At 35.1% G+C, this 19,457-nt stretch overlaps 1 protein-coding gene across 1 annotated transcript; it reads left to right on the plus strand.

Moving 5' to 3' along the window:
* The first annotated feature begins 15,226 nt into the window (after positions 1-15,226).
* On the plus strand, positions 15,227-18,921 carry mnx2a (motor neuron and pancreas homeobox 2a). The gene is made up of 3 exons (XM_052565831.1): positions 15,227-16,433; positions 17,235-17,395; positions 17,855-18,921. The coding sequence occupies exons 1-3, from the start codon at positions 16,007-16,009 to the stop codon at positions 18,203-18,205; spliced, it is 939 nt and encodes a 312-aa protein (XP_052421791.1). The 5' UTR covers positions 15,227-16,006; the 3' UTR covers positions 18,206-18,921.
* Positions 18,922-19,457: the final 536 nt, after the last annotated feature.

Here is a 19,457-nt window from a genome sequence, read left to right on the forward strand (position 1 = left end):
TGTATTCTTTGCGATTCATACATGAAGAAAAGCAAGTTTAAAGTACTATTGACTAAAATTTTATATTGATGGTTTTTGCTATAGAGAAAGATACACTGACCCAGTTGTCATCAGACTTTAATTTCTGTGCTACAGTGATAATGAAAGCACAGATATTATCCAGCCTCTCATAGTGATGTCCATTGACATGTACAGACAGCTGAATCATGAATAACAGCTAGCAGGTGGTCATTTTTGTGCTGCAGCATAGATACCCTTGGGGGAAGGGTGTCGTGATGTATTGCATTAGGCCTTAATCACTTTTGCATGAGCAAATATATACAGATATGAAACAGATAACATGTCCAACTGTTTATCACGAAAGGAGTGTAAATAACAACACATTTTTAGAAAGAGCTTGGCACCAGACTTTTTATTTCTTTATTTTATTCCATTTTTACAATTCATTTTTACTTTTAGAGAGGGATATAACTTTATGATAAAACACAAAAAGCAGAAAAAGAATTAGGAACATTAAGTTAATGCATTAACATCAGATATAATGAACTAACCTTGTAAGTTTATAAACCAATTATTCATCTAGGTGATCATATGCATGTAAACAGTTCACTAACACGTATTCATTTGAACAACTTCAGATGTATCAGTATATATATTAGTATCATATATTGTGTGCAGTATCATATATTAGTATATGTAGAAATTACCAAAGACTAATAAATGCTTTAAAAGTATTCTTCATAAATATTTTATGTCAGCTACTGTATTAACTTATAATCTCTTTATAAAGTGATATCTTAAAGTGTCCGTACTTCATCTACGTTCAAAGAAGGCTATTTTAATCAGATTTCTCCCCCCTTAATTCACTAAAAGACCATTATTGTGGTATTCTCAGGTACAAGCTATTTTAAACCATTTTTAAACCAAAAATGTTCACATACCAATCACAGTGGGTTCTAGATCAACAAAGATGGCACGTGGAACATGTTTCCCTGTTCCAGAAGAAGGTGTTGAAGGAATCATCTCCTCCTTGTCTTGTCACTGGGCATCTGTCCATCCGGCTGGATGCCGTGCTCCAGACAGTAAAGCTCCCAGCATGCATTTCCCATTTGGGCCCCAGCTTGACCAACATGGACGGGAATGCACTCACGCTGCAGATTGAGAATTATTTATTTTCACATTATTAATTATTTTAATCATACAGATTAAATATACCAGTACTGAAGTAATTTGCAATAGACTGATATAGGTTACCATGTTGAATTTTGTCTTCTAGCTGATGCTCAGGGTTCGGAACGAAGCTCTAAATGTGTCAAAGCCTGACACAGAACATACTTATACCTGGAGTATCATGCAGTAAAAGTTAACTTTGTTATCGGAGAAGCCACTGATGTTGATACTATCTTCAGGAGGAAAAAGGAAGAAGACAAAAAAAATGAGGTTAGCACCTCCTACACTCATAGGAATAGTTTACTGTTAGTTTAAGTTAGGAATTTGAATAGGCTGGTGAAAAATATGTCAGAAAGCCTTTTTAATCCTCTGGGGAGCATTTTGACCAAAGCACAGCTGAGCAAACTGTATGGCTTTACTTGTGCAAAATCTTGGTTGATGTATTCTCAACACAAAGAAGCATATAAGAAAGAATCTGTAGGTTACTCGTGCAGAGGAAACACTTTCATGAATTAATAATGGCTCCTCTCATTACAGAGAGTAATGTTATATCCTTTGTGTGCTCAAAATGAGGTTTGCTGCAAGAGAGTAAAAATAGTAATCCAATAGTTGCTCAGATTGACTCGTAGACACTGAGAACTATGTACCTTCAATTTTCTTTTATGTGGCTTCCTGATAATTGCATCTCATCCTTTTTCTTGTAATCTTGGCCTGAGTATCTTCTGCTTAGGCAAATCCTGTTTGAATGTGAGCAGAATAAGAGGATTTTATAGTTCTTCATTTATCAATTTTATGTCTATGCGACTATGTATCAGTTTACCAAAGTGCATTTTAAGGCAATATATACTTAAACATGACCGTACAGGGATTACCTTACTTCAGAAGTAAGACTTTTACTCTTAATGTGTGTAAAAGATTGAATTTCACTTTCATACTCTGCTTCCAGCCTTCCTCCAGCATGTATTATAATTACAATTAAACAACTTCCAGAAAAACAACAACAACAAAAAAAAACAACAACATTTAGCTAATTGTTTTTTGGACTAGTCTGGATCTCAGAAAATAGTGTTTTTCACATTTATATACTGTTGGTTTCTATAATGTTTGGTAATCTATTTCTTCTTCTGACAGATAAATACTGACTCCATATGCCTACTGTCTAAACTCATTCAATTTTAATGTTAACTTTACGTGAACTCTTGAGATGTGATAAGTTTTTATACCGACCCCTAGTGGTTGTAAAAGGTACGATAAACATGGCATTAAAAAAAAAAAAAAAAACTTTTGGCAGAAAGGTTATAGATTTTTCTCTTCAAGCAGATTTTTAAACCAGTAGTTAGTTTTTGTTTCGTGGTTATTTGTTATAGAATTTGCAAATGCAACAAAATATTTAATTGTTAATTTTCCTGAAATAATTACATAAACATCCTCATCATACATTGAAAGGCTATAGCAACTATAGCAACTAGCTTAGAAAAGTGTTAAAGTTATTCACCTTCACCAAAACCCATATGCATGTTTCTGACGAAAACTCATCTATCGTGCATTGTGGCAAAAACACCACAAGGGGGCAGTATAGTCACGCTGATTAAGGAGAATTTTCATCATGTGAAAGACAACTAATTTATATGAAATATTGCGTTTGTTTGTTTTTTAAGAAATCAATTGAAAGTGAAAATGTGTGACTGCATGCAGACCTAAATTTACTGTGTTAAAAATCTGCATTAATCTTAAGACTGAATATTAAAATAAGTTTATTTGGGGTTGATGAATGAATAAATATAGCAATATGCACTGTATACAACACATTCCAGCAAAAAGTGCTGATGGGAAAAAGCTTAACCAATATTAAATACTGGAAAACATTAAGAATTAGTCAATGACAAATTCATAACAACCTTTTTTTAAGGAAAAAAGTTTGTATAGTACAAGAGAGTGGACAGGAAGCATTGCGGAAGACAAAGGGGGACTAACCAGGACTCAAACTCAATCACCTGGTGTGTCAGTTCAAAGCTTTTTTATTTTTTTTTGCAATGTTATCCTTTGAAAAATAGTGAATACTTCTCACATATTTTCAATTCCAAGCTTCTTCAATACAGTATATGTATAGTGTATGCAAACACATAATATAGTAAATGCAAACACATAATAATCCTGTTTCCAGGTTCACAATCTGCTAGAATATATGCATTTAATATTTATATGCTGCTGCTGAAATTAGGCAAAGAATCCACTAAGCAGGGGCCAACAGGTCTCAGACCATCACAAAGAAATATGTTGGGCAACAGATTTACAGCCATCAAGGTCAGCAAGCTCAAAGTGACGTCGTACCTCTTTCCTTGTCCTAATTAATCACTAGAGTGACCTTAACCCTGTAGCTCATACACACACAGATGAATGAATTACACTTTGATTAAGGTTTGCCACAGTTACATCCTCACCAACGACCCTGGGTCTCATGCTTACAGTGCATTTGATCATCTTTCTTGTTTTCATTTACTACTATTTTTTAGTAGCCTTTAGTTTTCAAAAAGGAAACTTGAAATGCTTTCAGTTATTTCTGAAAAGATACATTACATTTTCTGCACACCTATGAGCATTAACTCTATATTATATTTTGTGTCTTTTGCAGAAATGGTTTGCATTAGGGTGATATATTAGCAGAGTAACAGAAGTAAAAACAGTCATAAATTATGGAGTAAAAAATTCCACTTATTTACAATACGATGAAGCACGCTGTGTGATTAAGAAATTATATTTCTTATGTAATCTAATTAAGAATATTTCCTATGCTGGATTTAGATGGAGCCCCTGGGAGCAACTAAAACACAAATGGTGTGAAACTGGCGATGGCATTCAGCTGTTAGCTGATTACATTGATTCCATTTATTTGTGACTGTTTTCCAGTCACTTCACTCCTGAAGGTGAGTATTTCATCTCCATGTAAACACATTGGACTCAGAGCCCTTCTGTAAGCTTTGGGTCTCAGTGAGAATGCAAATTGGAAAACGCAAAGCGTTTTGGGATAATCAATACTGACATGGATCAATGAAAAAAATATTGATTCAATTCATTAACACACTCCAATTTCCCCTCGTTCACTTAATTAGAATGTGAAATGTCAACATAGCATACTTATTAAAATATATACACATAATCTTTCTGAGTGTTGGAACTGGAGCATTTATATAAAGAATTTGCTGCACTGGTTTGTGGAGATCTTGATCTAAAATACTTTAGCAGCCTAAATAGACACTTAGCATGGAATTCAGATTCTTTTATACAGGTTTTGGATCTTATGAATCTTGAACATGCCAGTCATCTTGTTCCTTTCTGTTTTGTATATTTGCAATGGACAGAGCAGAATCTATGGTTGACACTCTCTTTAATCTGTTAATCATTACTGAAAACTACTTAAAAAAAAAAAAAAAAAAAAAAAACAGGGAACCCTCTGAGAACTTACTTATTACAAACAAAATATTCTTACAGTAATGTTAATTTTGACAATAAATCTTTTTTTTTTCACAGTTTCGAGGAAAAAAAGGAATTGTGAACTAAAGATGATGACAGTATTCTATATCTTGCAATTCTGAGTTTATCTCACAGTTTCCGTTTATATGAAAAACATTCTTAGTGTTTATATGAAAAAGTATTTTTATAAAAGTCTTTTTATATAAAAAACTGTGGTATAAAAAGTTGCACATTACTTTTTTTATCTTTTGTATTCTAATGTGAAAGAAGGCTTCCATACCTTACTTCTATGATTTCACGAATTAGCCGTTTTATTTAGTTTTGTATAGCAGAATCTACATTGTTTCATTAGTTCCAAGTGCTTTATTGGCCTCTACTGTTTAATTATTTTACGTTCTATTTTATTTTTGTTCAACTTTAATTTAACAAGTTTAACCTGGTGCACTTGTAGTCATATTCAAATTTGTGTGGACTAAACTTGTATACTGTAGCCTGAAAACAGCACTTTTTTAGGCACTATAGCTCATTTAGCATCATTCCAGAGAGAGCTTTGACAGGATGTTTGCATAACTGAATGAAAAATAAATTTTGTAATATTTTTAAATATTTCAAAAATGGTCATTTTCGGCTACATGAGGTATAATCTCAACCTGGGTTGTTAGACTCAAGACATCTGTTCTTGGTGTGAGTTTGTGTGTGTGTGTGTTTGTGTGTGTGTGTGTGTGTGTGTGTGTGTGTGTGTGTGTGTGTGTGTGTGTGTGTGTGTGTGTGTGTGTGTGTGTGTGTGTGTGTGATTTAAGGATTATGGTATTGACCGTTTCTATGGTCTCTTAAAGTTCAGATCAAGGCGTATTAGGAATGGATTTACAGAATTTGTAACATGGTTTAATCCTGTGACAGTCGAAGCACACTAGTAATTTATCGGCTATGTCTTAACGTGAGGTTTGATAGGGTCTAATTGGTGGATTAAGACCTTGTTAAAACAGATTAAGACTGATGGGATTATGTGGCTATGAGAGAGATGAGACAAAACAGGAGACACAGCACGAGTTAGGGGTGTCAGTGGCAGGGGGAATTAGTTGATTAAAGCAGTCCAGGAGGAGGCACAGGGCTGTGATTTATTCCTGCTAGTGGGTGGTGGAACATTTGTGTATTCTTCCACACTGTTGTCAGAGCGAGAGTGAAAAGTCTTCATCAATTTGTACCCATTATCATGTCAATAGACTAAGAGGGGTTGGGCATAAACACAAATGCACTCACACACACTTCTGTTCCCTCCATCTGTGTGAGTTTTTGAAATATTTGAGTCTGATGTGGGATTCTTTCCCTGTCCAACGTTCTCTCGCTCTCTCTCTCTCCTCTGTCACACACACAGAAGCACACACACACACAACCTCCATAGTCCTTTTACCGTAAACCTTATTCATTTTCCTGAAACAATGACACAGACAAGCCCTTATGTTGATTAAATGGACTGACAGCATTGGAACACCAGGACTTTATTTAGTTATTTAAATTTAGTTGAAAAGGGACCACGTAGAACATAAATGTTTCCCTTTCATGAACTGTATAGATTTTAGTCAATGGCTAGTTTTCATCCACGGCCTATTGGCAGGTAATCATAATCTTAGGTAAACATAAACGCATTAGACAACAAACACATAAATACACATCCTATCAGAGCCAAAAAAGAACAGTAAAGATAGCGTCCAGTTAAACCACAACCATGTCAGCATTTACAGAACTGAGTTGATTTTATATAAGATTTTAGTTTTAGTTTAAAAATGTCAATAGATGTGCACATCCTGTGTTCCAGTGGATAGCTTTCATTGAGAACGACGATGATCCGAAGACAGAATGAAGAAAAGGAACAACACGATCACTAGATGATGATCTATGGAGCTTACAAATCTTTGCTCTTTGCTACTGTTGCTTATTTTTCCAGAATATGAGAAATATTATGTAACAACCTGGGTGTATCTAATTACACGAAATGTATTGCAAATGTTTTTGCACTTTATCTACAGATCGTTCTCACACTCAAGGTCACAAGTAGAAATGCTCACTGTGGAGTTTAGGCCAGCTGGACTCATTGGGAATTCCAGATAGCTCACATTTGAAGGATTTCAAAGGACATTTTATGATAAATTTTCGTCAGAGAAACATAAATAAACACTTACAAATTTGCAGAACATAGAAAAACACTAGCAAACCACTTGAATCCTGAATCAAAGTGCATTTTAGCCCAGTTCTGAACTTAAGCTCCTGGTCTCTATTACTGACACTTCATATAATAAAAGACAGATTATATATTCTAAACGCTGGCTATGCTGAGAGCCTTTAATTCCTCATACGTATTTAAAGTTCTCTGTGATTTGTTTTCACTGACCTGTAAACAATACCAGGCGTTAAAATGTCATCCATTTCAAAAGACAAATGGCAATCTGTCCTTTGATGCGTATCCATTGAGGACTTCTGCACCTACCCAGGGCCCATTGAAGAGTCACACTGCAGTATGGCGCTTTACCAATGCAAACAGCATAAACAAACAAACTCAGAGACACAAGTACGCAAGATTATATTAGTGGGTGAGGCCATATGATTTCATAGAGCATTCATTGTCATTTTATTCTTTATTCAAAAGGCCATTTTAGATGATCTAACTGCTGCTGAATAAACTTGAGTGAATGAATAGAAATTAATCCCCATTCAGGTTTTCTTTGTGTGTAAGAAAAAAAGAAAGAGAAACAGTTGATACTGTGCTTATATATCAATCAAACATATACTGTTATTATATTATATTATACTGAATTAATAATGAGTTTTTTTTTTTCTAGTAGCTCAAATAGTATTGCGTGGTGCTTACCCTAGTGGAAAATAAATATACTAAATGTATTTGAAATACATTTATTTCAAATGTATTAAATTTATTATTTATTTATGTAAATAAACTGGTATAATAAAAGTCTGCTAAATTGGAACAACTAATGCACTCAAGTCCAACTAAAGATATACTGAATTATGTTTGATTGTTAAAGTGAAACTATTGCAAGTATACTTCAGCTATTTATTATTCAAAGATCATACACTCCTTATCAATAGTGACATTAAAACTCATTTTAGGCTTAATATTGTTAAAATGTGTGTCCAAATAAAATTTAATTGTAATTTTTCTATCAGTACAATAAGTCTTGAGTACGGAGCCCTGCACATGACATGCAGGAAAAAATATTAGGCTAAATCATGTGCACTAAATCATTCCCCTCAATGTACTAAAATATTCACACGATTACTATTGCGTTCCCTCTATTTACTATTTTGTTCAAGCGATTTATAAATTGTGCACACGATTTCCTAATTCGTTTGCATGATTTAGCAAATCGAGGGAACACAATAGTAATCATGTGCACGTTTTAGTACATTGAGGGAATGAATTAGTAAATCGTGCTCACAATTTATTTATTTTTTCTTGCATGTCATGTGCGGGGCTCCGTACTTGAGTGATATGTCATAAATACGTTAACTGCACTTAGCATGAAATAAATGTATTTGCATATTTAAAATGCCAAAATTACAGGTTTAATTTTCATACATAAAATGTATATTTGAAAAGACTCTTTGGAGCAGTCACTTTGGAGTATCTGTCTAATGCTGAAATGCAAATCCATGTCTGGGTATTTCAGCTCCAATTAAACTGGTTTTGTTCTTTATGTAAAATGGTTTTATAGTACTAAAAGGCATTAAACTAGGCATTAATCAGTGCTTGAAAAGGACATATTAATCACTCTATAGGAACAGCAGGACATTTAACTAATGCATGACCAGATGTACAATTTAGCAGCGCTGCAGTGTTTTAATTAGTCCAATTGCAGCGAATGTCCAACCCTCCATCCACACCAAAGCATTTAAGAGTTAAGCAGCCTGATAAATGGCTTCTTCCACTGAAAAGGCTTTTGGCTGTTCTGGGGCTCATTTTGGCTACGTTGCCCCCCCCCCTCCTCCTCCTCTCTCGTGTCTCTCAGGGGTCAGTCATTGAGACGATAATTGAGAGATTCTCAAACAGTAATCTCTTATCTGCCTGACTGACCTCAAGTCCTATTCAGTAGAAAGCAACCAAATGACATCTGTTGACTCTGCTTGAAAAGGACATCGCGGGCTGCATTTGTTTAAGTGGCTGTACACCCTTTGTGATGGCAGTGTCCCCTGCTTCTATAAAAATGATGAGCTGTTAAACACTCCAGCTTGTTTTCAGAGCTGGCATTGGCTTGTCTTGATGCTAAGTGGGCACTTCACCGGGAAATTAATTGAGACATTATACAAAGAAATCTTCACAGGCACAAAGAAAAAACACACCAAGATATACTAGTCGTTCTTAACTATTGTACATTTACTAATGCAAGTGCACAGGAAATCTGATTTGGACAAAACAGGTGCAATTGCAACCGTTTAATTGCAATACATGCACCAAAATAGCTTGTACTTTTGATTCAGATACTGCATTAACGTATTTTTTTGTGAATAACAATTTGGTTGGTATAGTCTGCTTTTGCCTACACATGTGGGAGACACCCGATGTATGACCTTCCCAGTTTAGACTCCAAACGTGTCACGACCGTTCCTCAATAAATCATCCATCTTAATCAAAGTAGAACCCTCCTCCATCACTAAAGCAGTGCGGCGAGTCCAATTCCACTACACAATGCGGCATAATGGAACTATTTATTTCCATAATGCTGCATTGTCATTGTGATGTTGCGCCCTCGGGATGATGATGGAGAAGCGGAGGGATCGAGGAGAGGTGACGAAGTGCTAGAACAGAAAGGGTGGGGCGGTTTCTAATTAGAGAATGAAATTTCATGTTGGGCTCCATTGGAGATAAATTAGCTTTTGGCAGCTTCTCCCTTTCAGCTTGTCAGAACCTCTGACAGAACAGCCAGTTAACGGATTGCTAATTCTTCTTTTAGGCCCCAGCGCTTTGGACTGCTGTACACAACCAAGACCATTTTATAAATGGGCCCCAGCTATATGTATCAGGCAGAACCTGATTTTACCAAGTGAGACATGTTCCTGGGACAACATCGTTGTTGACCCTGGAACAACATTGTGATTAACCAATCATAACATGCAACCTTACATAAATGCGGAAATACCATCCTGATCTCATGCAAAAATTTTACTATTTTACGAGATGCCAATTTTGTATGAATGTATACAATCCGAGTTGTACAAAAATGTACAGTAAGCTTCATGAAGATCTACACCTAACAATCACGAGGAGTAAGCTAGGGTGACCATTCGTTCTCTTTTTCTAAACTTCTAAATTGCATTAAATGTCTAGATTTTGGCTTTGATATCCTATTGATGTGCCCTCTACAATCTTCATAATTTATATGTAAGTGTATTTGGATTACGTTGACCATTCTCTGTATATCCCACATTCCTGCACACTACAATTTGGTCAATTGTGTGCAATGCCTGCATGCTATTGGTCAAACTACTCTTTCATTACCTTCAGCAAGAATGAAAACATTAGGAAAGCCTAATTCCTGTACTTACTTAGGTCAGCTTATTGTCTACAAAATCATTTTAGTGTAATGATGATTGTTGAGGATCAGACTTTTTACGAAACTTAAAATTCACATTGTTCACATTGAAAAAAACGGAACAAAGTTAAAATCTCTCTCTATATAAATTATAATATATGAATCATACATTTTCTACTTTTTTCAACTTCCCTTTATATTTGTAATGGGACAAAATATTATTTTAGAAAAATGCAGCATTTTCATTAGTGTTCCCAACACCCAAGTTTAGTAATGGGCAAGATACTAAATTAATAACAAGCCAGATTTGTTTCTGGATGAGAATATGCTTTGTTGGACCCTTTTTGTGTCCCCTGACTTGATCCCCCATAGATCATCACCCATTTAAATACACCTAGCAGTCTATGCAGTCACTCTGCAAATTGGCATAGATTTGCAAAGCAAATATTAAATTTTAACGACAACCTTCCAGACAAACACAGAGATTTAATGTGGGCATGTCATTATAAGAGAATATTTTAATGAATTCCTAATGGAAATCAGATGCTGTAATTTATGAATGACAGGTTTATGATATAAAAGCACAGACATAAACAGTACATTAAGGGATCGCAGGCAGTACACAAGTGGTATTTGTTTCAGGGTTATTTTATACAACAAAACAGCTATATACATTTTGATTGGAATTAAAAGGTAAACGTTTTTTTCCGCTTTTTGTAGTGATGCTTTATACTATTTTGCCTTGAAAGATGTAAATCTCATTGTTTTTATTTATTTTACATAACATGTGAGCTAAGGTATGGGTGCACGATTCTAAAGGGTGAGGTGGGCTTAAATCATGGTTTTGAATTATAGCTGTGTGGTCTGAGGACCGTCTGATTAAAAAACATATAGTCTATTGGTGGGTGGGGCTGCTTATCCTAGAGCAGGATTAGGTGCAACCATTTGGACAAGCGAGGCTAATTGAACTGTCATATTTAATTTGCTCACCTCTGACAGCCACACACACATACAGCCCTGGATGAATCTGTGAGCTGAGTAGGATGGTCCTGGAAGATAAACACAGAGGCTGATTAGATGTAGTAGTTATCCATCATGCCTGTCCTGTTATATATCTCCAGAGTGACCAAACACACACATACCTGTACACAAAGGGCACAGCAATTCAGCCCTGCCTTCTGTGCATGTTGTTGGATTTTTGCTTTGCTAATTAAATTCCACCCTGACAAACAAAAATACGGCTATATTTTGGAAGTTATTACATTGTGGTTCAGAAATCTGCAATGATATCCCATAAATTATTGCGGCCCGGGATTAAACTTTCTGATTAAACTTTTTTAATATTTGTCTAGGGCACATCACCTCATACTCTGCAGAGATGAGTATTTATTCATTCATTGACATTTATCATCCCATTGGTATTGCACTTTATTTATTTATTATTTTTAAGAAATGTATAATCGCATTGGTATTGGTATCTTTTTTCATTACATATCAAAAATTATATTGAGCTTTATTAAGTTATGAAATATAAGAATTTCAAATTATTGCACTTTTTATTTACTTATTTTATTAAACATAACATACACAATCACATTGCTGATATTGCATTTATGTATTTTCCTGCATTCATTTAGCTTCAGATTTTGTCCCCCTCATAACTGGTATTAATTCATTTAGTTTTAGTTTTTTAATCTCATAACTGGTTTTGCACTTTATTCAGTTATTTTTGTTTAATGTATAATCTCATATAATTGCATTTTTTTATTTATTAAATGTATAATCTCATAATTGGTAAATCATTTTATTTAGTTTTTTTTATTCATAATCTCATAATTGCATTTATATATTTTATTAATTAATTGATTTAGTTTTTAATTAAATGTATAATATCATAATTGGTATATCACTTCATTAAGTCATTTTTATTAAATGCATGATCTCATAAAATTGCATTTAGTTATTCATTCATTTAGTTTTTCTGTTTAAATGTGTAATCTATTTTTTGTGTCTTTCTATGTGCATATGTCTCAGCAGGAGAACCACCCACGATGCGCCACCAGCTCCTGATGTTGCCACCATTTTTTCCGGAGCAACAGATGTTTGTAGCAGCTCCGCCGGACTAATTATCTATTCCGGTCATCCTCTTTGTGTAGTATGTGCACGTGTATGTGTTCAACTTTCTGTTATGCTTTAACACAACAGTAGGATTTAGCAGTAATTATCCCGAAACACACCCCTCTTGCCTCTGCCATTGTCTTGATGTCTGGGCAACATAGCTGTCATTAATCAAACGATTCAACACAGGCCTGAACTGGTTAACCTGCACCGCCCAGCCCTGGTTACTGAGGAAGTTTTCCCTCTGTGATTTCCTCTGGTCAATCACAAGGACACAAGAGTGCAACAATGGGTCGATTATGAATGGAAATTAAAATAAGATGCAACTATTCAGTGGATTCCAGCAAAGCAATGTTAAGTTTTGGTAGGTCTGAACAAATAGTTAAATTTGTTGAGTAGGAAGGCTGAAATTGAAAATTACACAGCACAGCAAGTTATTTCGTTATACTGAAACATATATACAAGCACAGCACATTGCTTTTTTTTTTTTTTTTATCTCTGACCTAGAGCAAGAGGTCAGACAGTTACGAAAGGGGCAGCCCATGTCCCCATGTTGCATTTGTGTATGAATAGCTGTCCATTCAGTGGCTCTTTTACAGTCTCTTGAATACAAGTGTTGGCTCCCTTCTGGACAGTCAGAATGCAGAGAGCATGCACTTTTGGCAGGCTTGTTAGGCATCTGTGTTCTCCTTTTTTAGAAAAAGAACATTTATTTGTAGATCTACTTATGGTACCATTGGAAAAATTAGGTTGCATGCATTTTATTTTTATGGCACATTTTAAACATTTTCAAAATATTTGTGACAAGAAACAAGTTGTTCAGTCATCACATCACACTTTTTTTGCCATGTATGCACAACATTGCACATCTGGCCCATTCTTGCAGTCAATCAATTTTAAAATAGTTTAATTTTATAAATAGTTTCAGAAAAACGTACTCATGTGTTTGTTTGTTTTTGTTTTTTTTTTACTCCACATGAGTTTTCACTAGTTTTTTTTTTGTTTGTTTTTTTTGCGTAATGGCTTCTTTTGTGTCAATACTGTTATTCAGGCCAGTTCTTTGTACAGAGAGTTAAACATTTTTAGGCACTTAATTCATTACATGTAGTCACTAAATTTCACAAAATTAATTTCACTAAATGTAGGCAATTAATTTAGTTATTAATATTATTTTGTAACATGCTTTTGTAACAAACTGTTTTAACTTGAATACAAACTGTTTGAAGTTGATCTTTTTAAATGCAATTTCATTTTCATATCTGTCCTCCCCAACCTGACAAAACTGTGCTTATTTTATTAATATAATGTTGCAATAAAATAATTAGCTTTAATCATTATTTTATTAAATGTCACAAATTATATTTGATTATATTTAGACTTTATAATAATATTCGATTTGATAACTAATTAGATTCAGTGCTTCAAATATACTGTATATATATATTTTGCCCTTATATTGATTCGAAAAAGGAAACAATGAGGAGGATACTGATTATGCTATTCTGATTTTTTTTTTTTTTTTTTTTTTTTTTGCAGTTAGTATTGTAAACTTAAAAAAAAAAAATTATGTTCATGCAGTTGTTTCTAAAATATGAAGTAGGCTACACAAAAAATAAAAAATAAATAAAACAAATAAATGGTAAAATTATTTAATTTATATTACTTCGTGAGATAGGATGATGACATTAAAAGTAAACCACTGACATTAATAATTTATTGAGTTATATTAAAAGGATTCACACAGCTGCAACATTTTTGAGTTATTGGATTGTTACCGCTGTTTAGTAGTGTTTACCTCTAATTATTTGCAACATATATTTTTTTCGAGAAGTTAAAGAAAAGCAAATCGGTGTATTATCTGTCCCGCTGCACAAACGCTACTGTTAATAATTGACAGTTAGAAGCCTAATAATTGACCTTTATCTTCCTAATATACTGAGATAACCTCAAGGTCCTGTCTGGGAACACACCAACAGTGCTGAGTGCATTACCTGACTTCCCATGAGAAAAATTATGCAAGTAACTATTAAAACAGCGAGTCTCAGGAGTCATTGCATACTGGTATGTTTCTCGCGTTCGAAACTTTACTCGACCTTTGACACAGTAGTAGGATAATGATTTTAGTAGTTTTTTTCCCCGCATGTGTAGCCTATTTTAAAAGTTAGCACGCTAACGTCTCATGCAAAATAACTAGAATAAACCGTTGTTTCGAGAGCAGCCTACTGGAAAAACAAGCAACCTAACAAATAACCGGCGTTTGCGTTTATCTTGCTTGTTGATTCATTTGTTCATTAGTATATGTTTGCACCTGATAAGAAATGGAGGTAAGTGGGTGATCGTGCAAACACGCCGCATTACTAGTGTGAGAAACGCGAGGCTGCATCGCACCTGCGAGCGCGCCAGGTGCAAAAGGTCAGTCTGTCCGTCATTGTCCCTTTCATTGTCAAGGTTAGCGCCATGAGCAGTGTATTTGAACCCAAGCTCCGGAGAAACCTGTCAAATAATTTCGAGAGGAGTGAAAGTGTTGTTTAATTCCTCTTTTAACAATACAATACGCCATGAAGTCCTCTTCAATGCTCTTAAGAAGCTAATCAGTTAAAATAACCTGAACTTTAATTCTGAACGTGGCATGTGCTATAAAAATGACATGTCAGATAGGCGGATAGATCTGTTTGTGCTTTTCAATTAGACATTCTCGGTCCTATTCTATTCGATTCTATTCTTAAATCGAAATATGTGTACTAGCCTTTGTGTATGTGTGTGTGTATATATATATATATATATATATATATATATATATATGTATATATATATATATATATATATATATATATATATATATATATATATATATATATATATATATATATATACACACACATATACAAAAGATGACGTATCATTGTTGGTAGTTTTAATATCAGGACTGGTATTAACGATATTTAAATAACTTGAATCAAACATGGCTATATAAAAAGTTCATGCAATTATTTCCACCAATTCGAATTTAGCTAATATTGAGGAAAATCTAATTTAATCAAATTAAATATAGGCTAGTAAAGTGCCTCAGACATTTTAAATGACGTCTAAATGTGCCCAGTTTTTATAAGCCTTTTTTTTTTTTTATTGTCTATATTCTAGCACATTGTCTAATCGTTTTATTCTTTTATCAACATTGTCAATTACATTTTGCAAACTTTTCGGTGGATCAAAATTATTCTTAAAGGATCAGCTGTGTTGATTTATTTTTTTATTTTTATTTTATTTTTGTGGCCAATTTATAATTTCGATCTTTAAGTTTTAAGAGATGTGAAATGTATGGCTTGAAGTTTTAATAAAAGCGCGTGTAATTAATTAATTAGAATGCACTGCAAGTTCCTCAACTCTTAAAGGGCATCAAAATGAACCAATCAGAGAGTCTTTAGGAGGAGCGTGCTGGAGCGCGAGACAGTCAAAAACTGAAGTCTGCACACGCTCGGGGCATTATATTGCGTCACGTATATAGAAATGAAAATACGCAGTTATAAAGAATTAGACAATATTACACACGGTCAAGCAAATAGTTTGGTAGTATATAAGTAAAAGTGAATTCTATTTAAGACTAGTGTAAGAGAGGGAAAAAGAAAAACACTCTTAAACTTAAGACTATTTCATAATAGCCTATATTTAGCTCGTACCATACTTGAGACCTAAAGTCTCTCTCAATGGATAAGTCGAGGAACTTTCGGATAGACGCTCTGCTGTCAGAGAGCTCTCAGCGGGTGGTTCGCGAGGATTCTCCGGGACTGTGCACCGACGGCACCGACATCGAGCCTGCGACCTGCAAACGGACAGAACACTCTCCTCTTCCTCGCGCTTATCAGCTCCAGACAGGGGTCATGCCCAAATCAGGCATGCTGAACATTTCTCACCCAGGATTAATGTCACTTCCCCAAGGGTCTATGCAAGGAATGTATCCCTCACCTATGTACTCCATCACGGCACTTGGAGCGCAGCATCCCACCTTCGCATATTCCGGTTTCGCGCAGCCGTACCCCGAGCATCTAAAAGCGGCCGCCCTGTCCGGTTCATTTCCGTTAGAGCACTGGCTCCGGGCTGGACTCATAATGCCTCGCCTCGCAGACTACAGCGGTATGTGTTTGTTCTGCATATTTATTCATCTATGCATTATAAAACTTGTTTCTATTTGTATTAGTGCTTGTAAAGCAAACAAAGTCTAAATGATGCTACTATGAAGTTTGTTATCTGGACGCAGAAATCTGGAAAACAGGCCTACATTTTATTTACTTTTTTTTTTTTTTATCTGAAACGTATTTCTATGAAGCTGCAGCAATGATTATTATTACTTAATAAATCTGCAAAATATATTTACATGTAATACTTAATCTATCCTAAAATGTAGGGAAAATGATGGTGAAAATATCATTACATAGGCTAAATATGTATAATATTTATTTATATTATATATTTCTGCAAAAACACTATAAAGTGAACTCACATGCTATAAATATTACCTAGCATAATTGAAGCAGTATTTACTGCTAACGGAAATATAATGTAGTTTTTTTTATTTTCAGCCTTTTCATAGCATCATAAATGACAACTCCATTAAAACTGCCTTCATCCACAGGAAAACTATAAAGAAACACTTAAAACGGTCTGAGCTTCATCAATAAAGTTATCTGGTAGCATTTATTGAATTTTCATTAAGTTAATGGTGTTCTCCTAGTGTTTTACTGTCACGCTAAAGCAATATCTCCCGGTCCTGTCATCAACAATAAACTGAAGTAAAGCTGTTATCATTATCTATTGGGGGGAGGAACAAGAGGTGAATATGTTCTTGTTTGCTGCGTCTGCTTCGTGACTTCATCATATGTCTTTGTTTTTTGGCATGAGTCTTACACCTCCTTTATCAACTAACTTTCTCCTCAGGGGCACCTCAGTCTGGTTTAATCGGAAAGTGCCGGAGACCACGCACAGCCTTCACCAGCCAGCAACTGTTAGAGCTGGAAAATCAGTTCAAACTCAACAAGTACCTATCACGACCCAAGCGCTTTGAAGTGGCCACTTCTCTCATGCTGACTGAGACACAGGTGAGGAGAAAGCAACACCTTTCAGTCGACAGTTCTTAAAGTAACTATTTTTACATAGTGTGAAGAACATTCTAAAGAACATAAGAACTTTCAGTGCAATGAAAATGTTCCATGACAATGCCAATGGAACCTTAGAGGCCAATGAAGAAACTTTATTTTTAAGACTATTGGATATTTTGACAAATTGGTGGATGCATTTGTACATATGATCTGCTTACGTCCCACTTACGGTTAAGTTTGGGGTTGACCTTAATGCTTACTTTATTAAAAGTTAAGTTTTCTCATTAAATTGGGTTTGGAGAAATATGAGATGATGGAGAAAAACATACTGAGAACAAAGGGACAGAAATATATTTTTCATCATCAGTTCAATAATAAGCTTATGAATATTTCCAAATGCTAATACCAAAGGATCAAACTTTATGTGACTGATTGTGATGATTGTTATCCATTTACCAGGTGAAGATTTGGTTCCAAAACCGGCGAATGAAGTGGAAGCGCAGCCGTAAAGCTAAAGAGCAGGCTGTGCAGCTGGAAACAGATGGCTGTAAGTCAGACAAGAAAGAAACCAAGCCCAAAGACCTCACTCGCTGCAGTGCACACAATAATGATGAGGATCTTGATGCTGAGGAGGAAGATGAAGAAGAAGAAGAAGAGTTCAGAAAAGCGATTAACGCAGGTGTGGGTCTGCCTCACCGCTCGGACTTCCTGCAGCACAGCTCCGCGCTGAGCTACAGCTCTCATGGCTCTTACTCTGATGACGACCTTGAAGAGATCAGAGGAGAGCGAAAGATCAGGCTCGGGTTATGAAGAACTAATGGCAGCTGCTGTCTGCATGTCCATGAACTGGACAGGTTTAAAGAGTGAAAGCTGTTTGATGTCAAAACTATCCCTAAGACCCACTGAGTTCATTGTCCATGACATTTAAAGACAAAAAGTCTTCATTCATGAAAATGGTCTTCCAGTTTATTTGCACTTAACATTTTTCTTGCAAACTGCTTGTAAACTGCAAATGTATACTATTGCAACTAACTAATGTTTTTCTTATGCGAACAAAATCTTTACTTTATATGCTAACATGGACATTTTGGTTGAAAAAAAAGCTGTTGAACCAAATGAGGAAGCCTTGCATTGAACGTCACAGGCTGACACTTGTGCTCTTTGGTCTCTTGAACACATTTAATTTAATAGTAGTCAAGAGGGGATGCTGAGGAACAGATGATTGTCCAGAGGTCATCGATGTCAGCTTTCTTCCAGTAACCATTGACTGGAACACAGAGGAACTGGTAAATCCTCTGCAAATATTGAACAAGGGCAAACTGTGAACGCTGCATTAGTTAGTCAATTAGTTTATGTCATGTTGTTGATGTTGGTGTCTTTAATGTTATTTAACTGTTATAGATTATATCTAATTTATTCATCTGATATCAAGAGTCAGTTCGAAGGATGTGTGACCTTCAGAGACGGCTGGTAAAATATGTACTTGGAGACAAAAGGGAAATAAACCAAATAAAAGATGATTTTCAGCCTTTTTTCTCACTTTAAAAACATGTAGAAATGCTGCTTTTATGTGTCCTGCTCATGAGTGAAATGTTTAAAACTGTAAATGAATATACCCCCCTTCCTACATCCCACTCTCCTCTCCCTTTTAACCTCTAGCTGACACAGATTGTGATTAAAGTGCAGACGAACCTACAGTGCATTATAAACAACGCAGGCCCTGATATTTATGGCCACAGCCTCTCAAATATGAATTACTCGGGGGTTTACTGATAGGCAAATAATTAAGTTAATGAAGGAAAAGCAAAATAATCTGCTCCTTATGCTGATGTCACCGGGTAATTTAATTTGAAAAGATGAATTACCTCAGTGACCAAAAGAGCATTTTTACAGGGGTGTGGTGTAAGGCCAACAATTAAATATTAAAGCAGAGAAGGTGCGGTCCTGCAGCCAAACTAGAATAGGACATATTTATATGCTGATTAAATGCATTGCACTGTTGGGAATAAACATAACACCCTGCCAAAACAAAGCAAACTCGAGCACAGGCAAACTGTGAAAC

This window comes from Carassius gibelio, chromosome B9 (assembly GCF_023724105.1).
Source record: "Carassius gibelio isolate Cgi1373 ecotype wild population from Czech Republic chromosome B9, carGib1.2-hapl.c, whole genome shotgun sequence".
Classification (NCBI taxonomy): Eukaryota; Metazoa; Chordata; class Actinopteri; order Cypriniformes; family Cyprinidae; genus Carassius; species Carassius gibelio.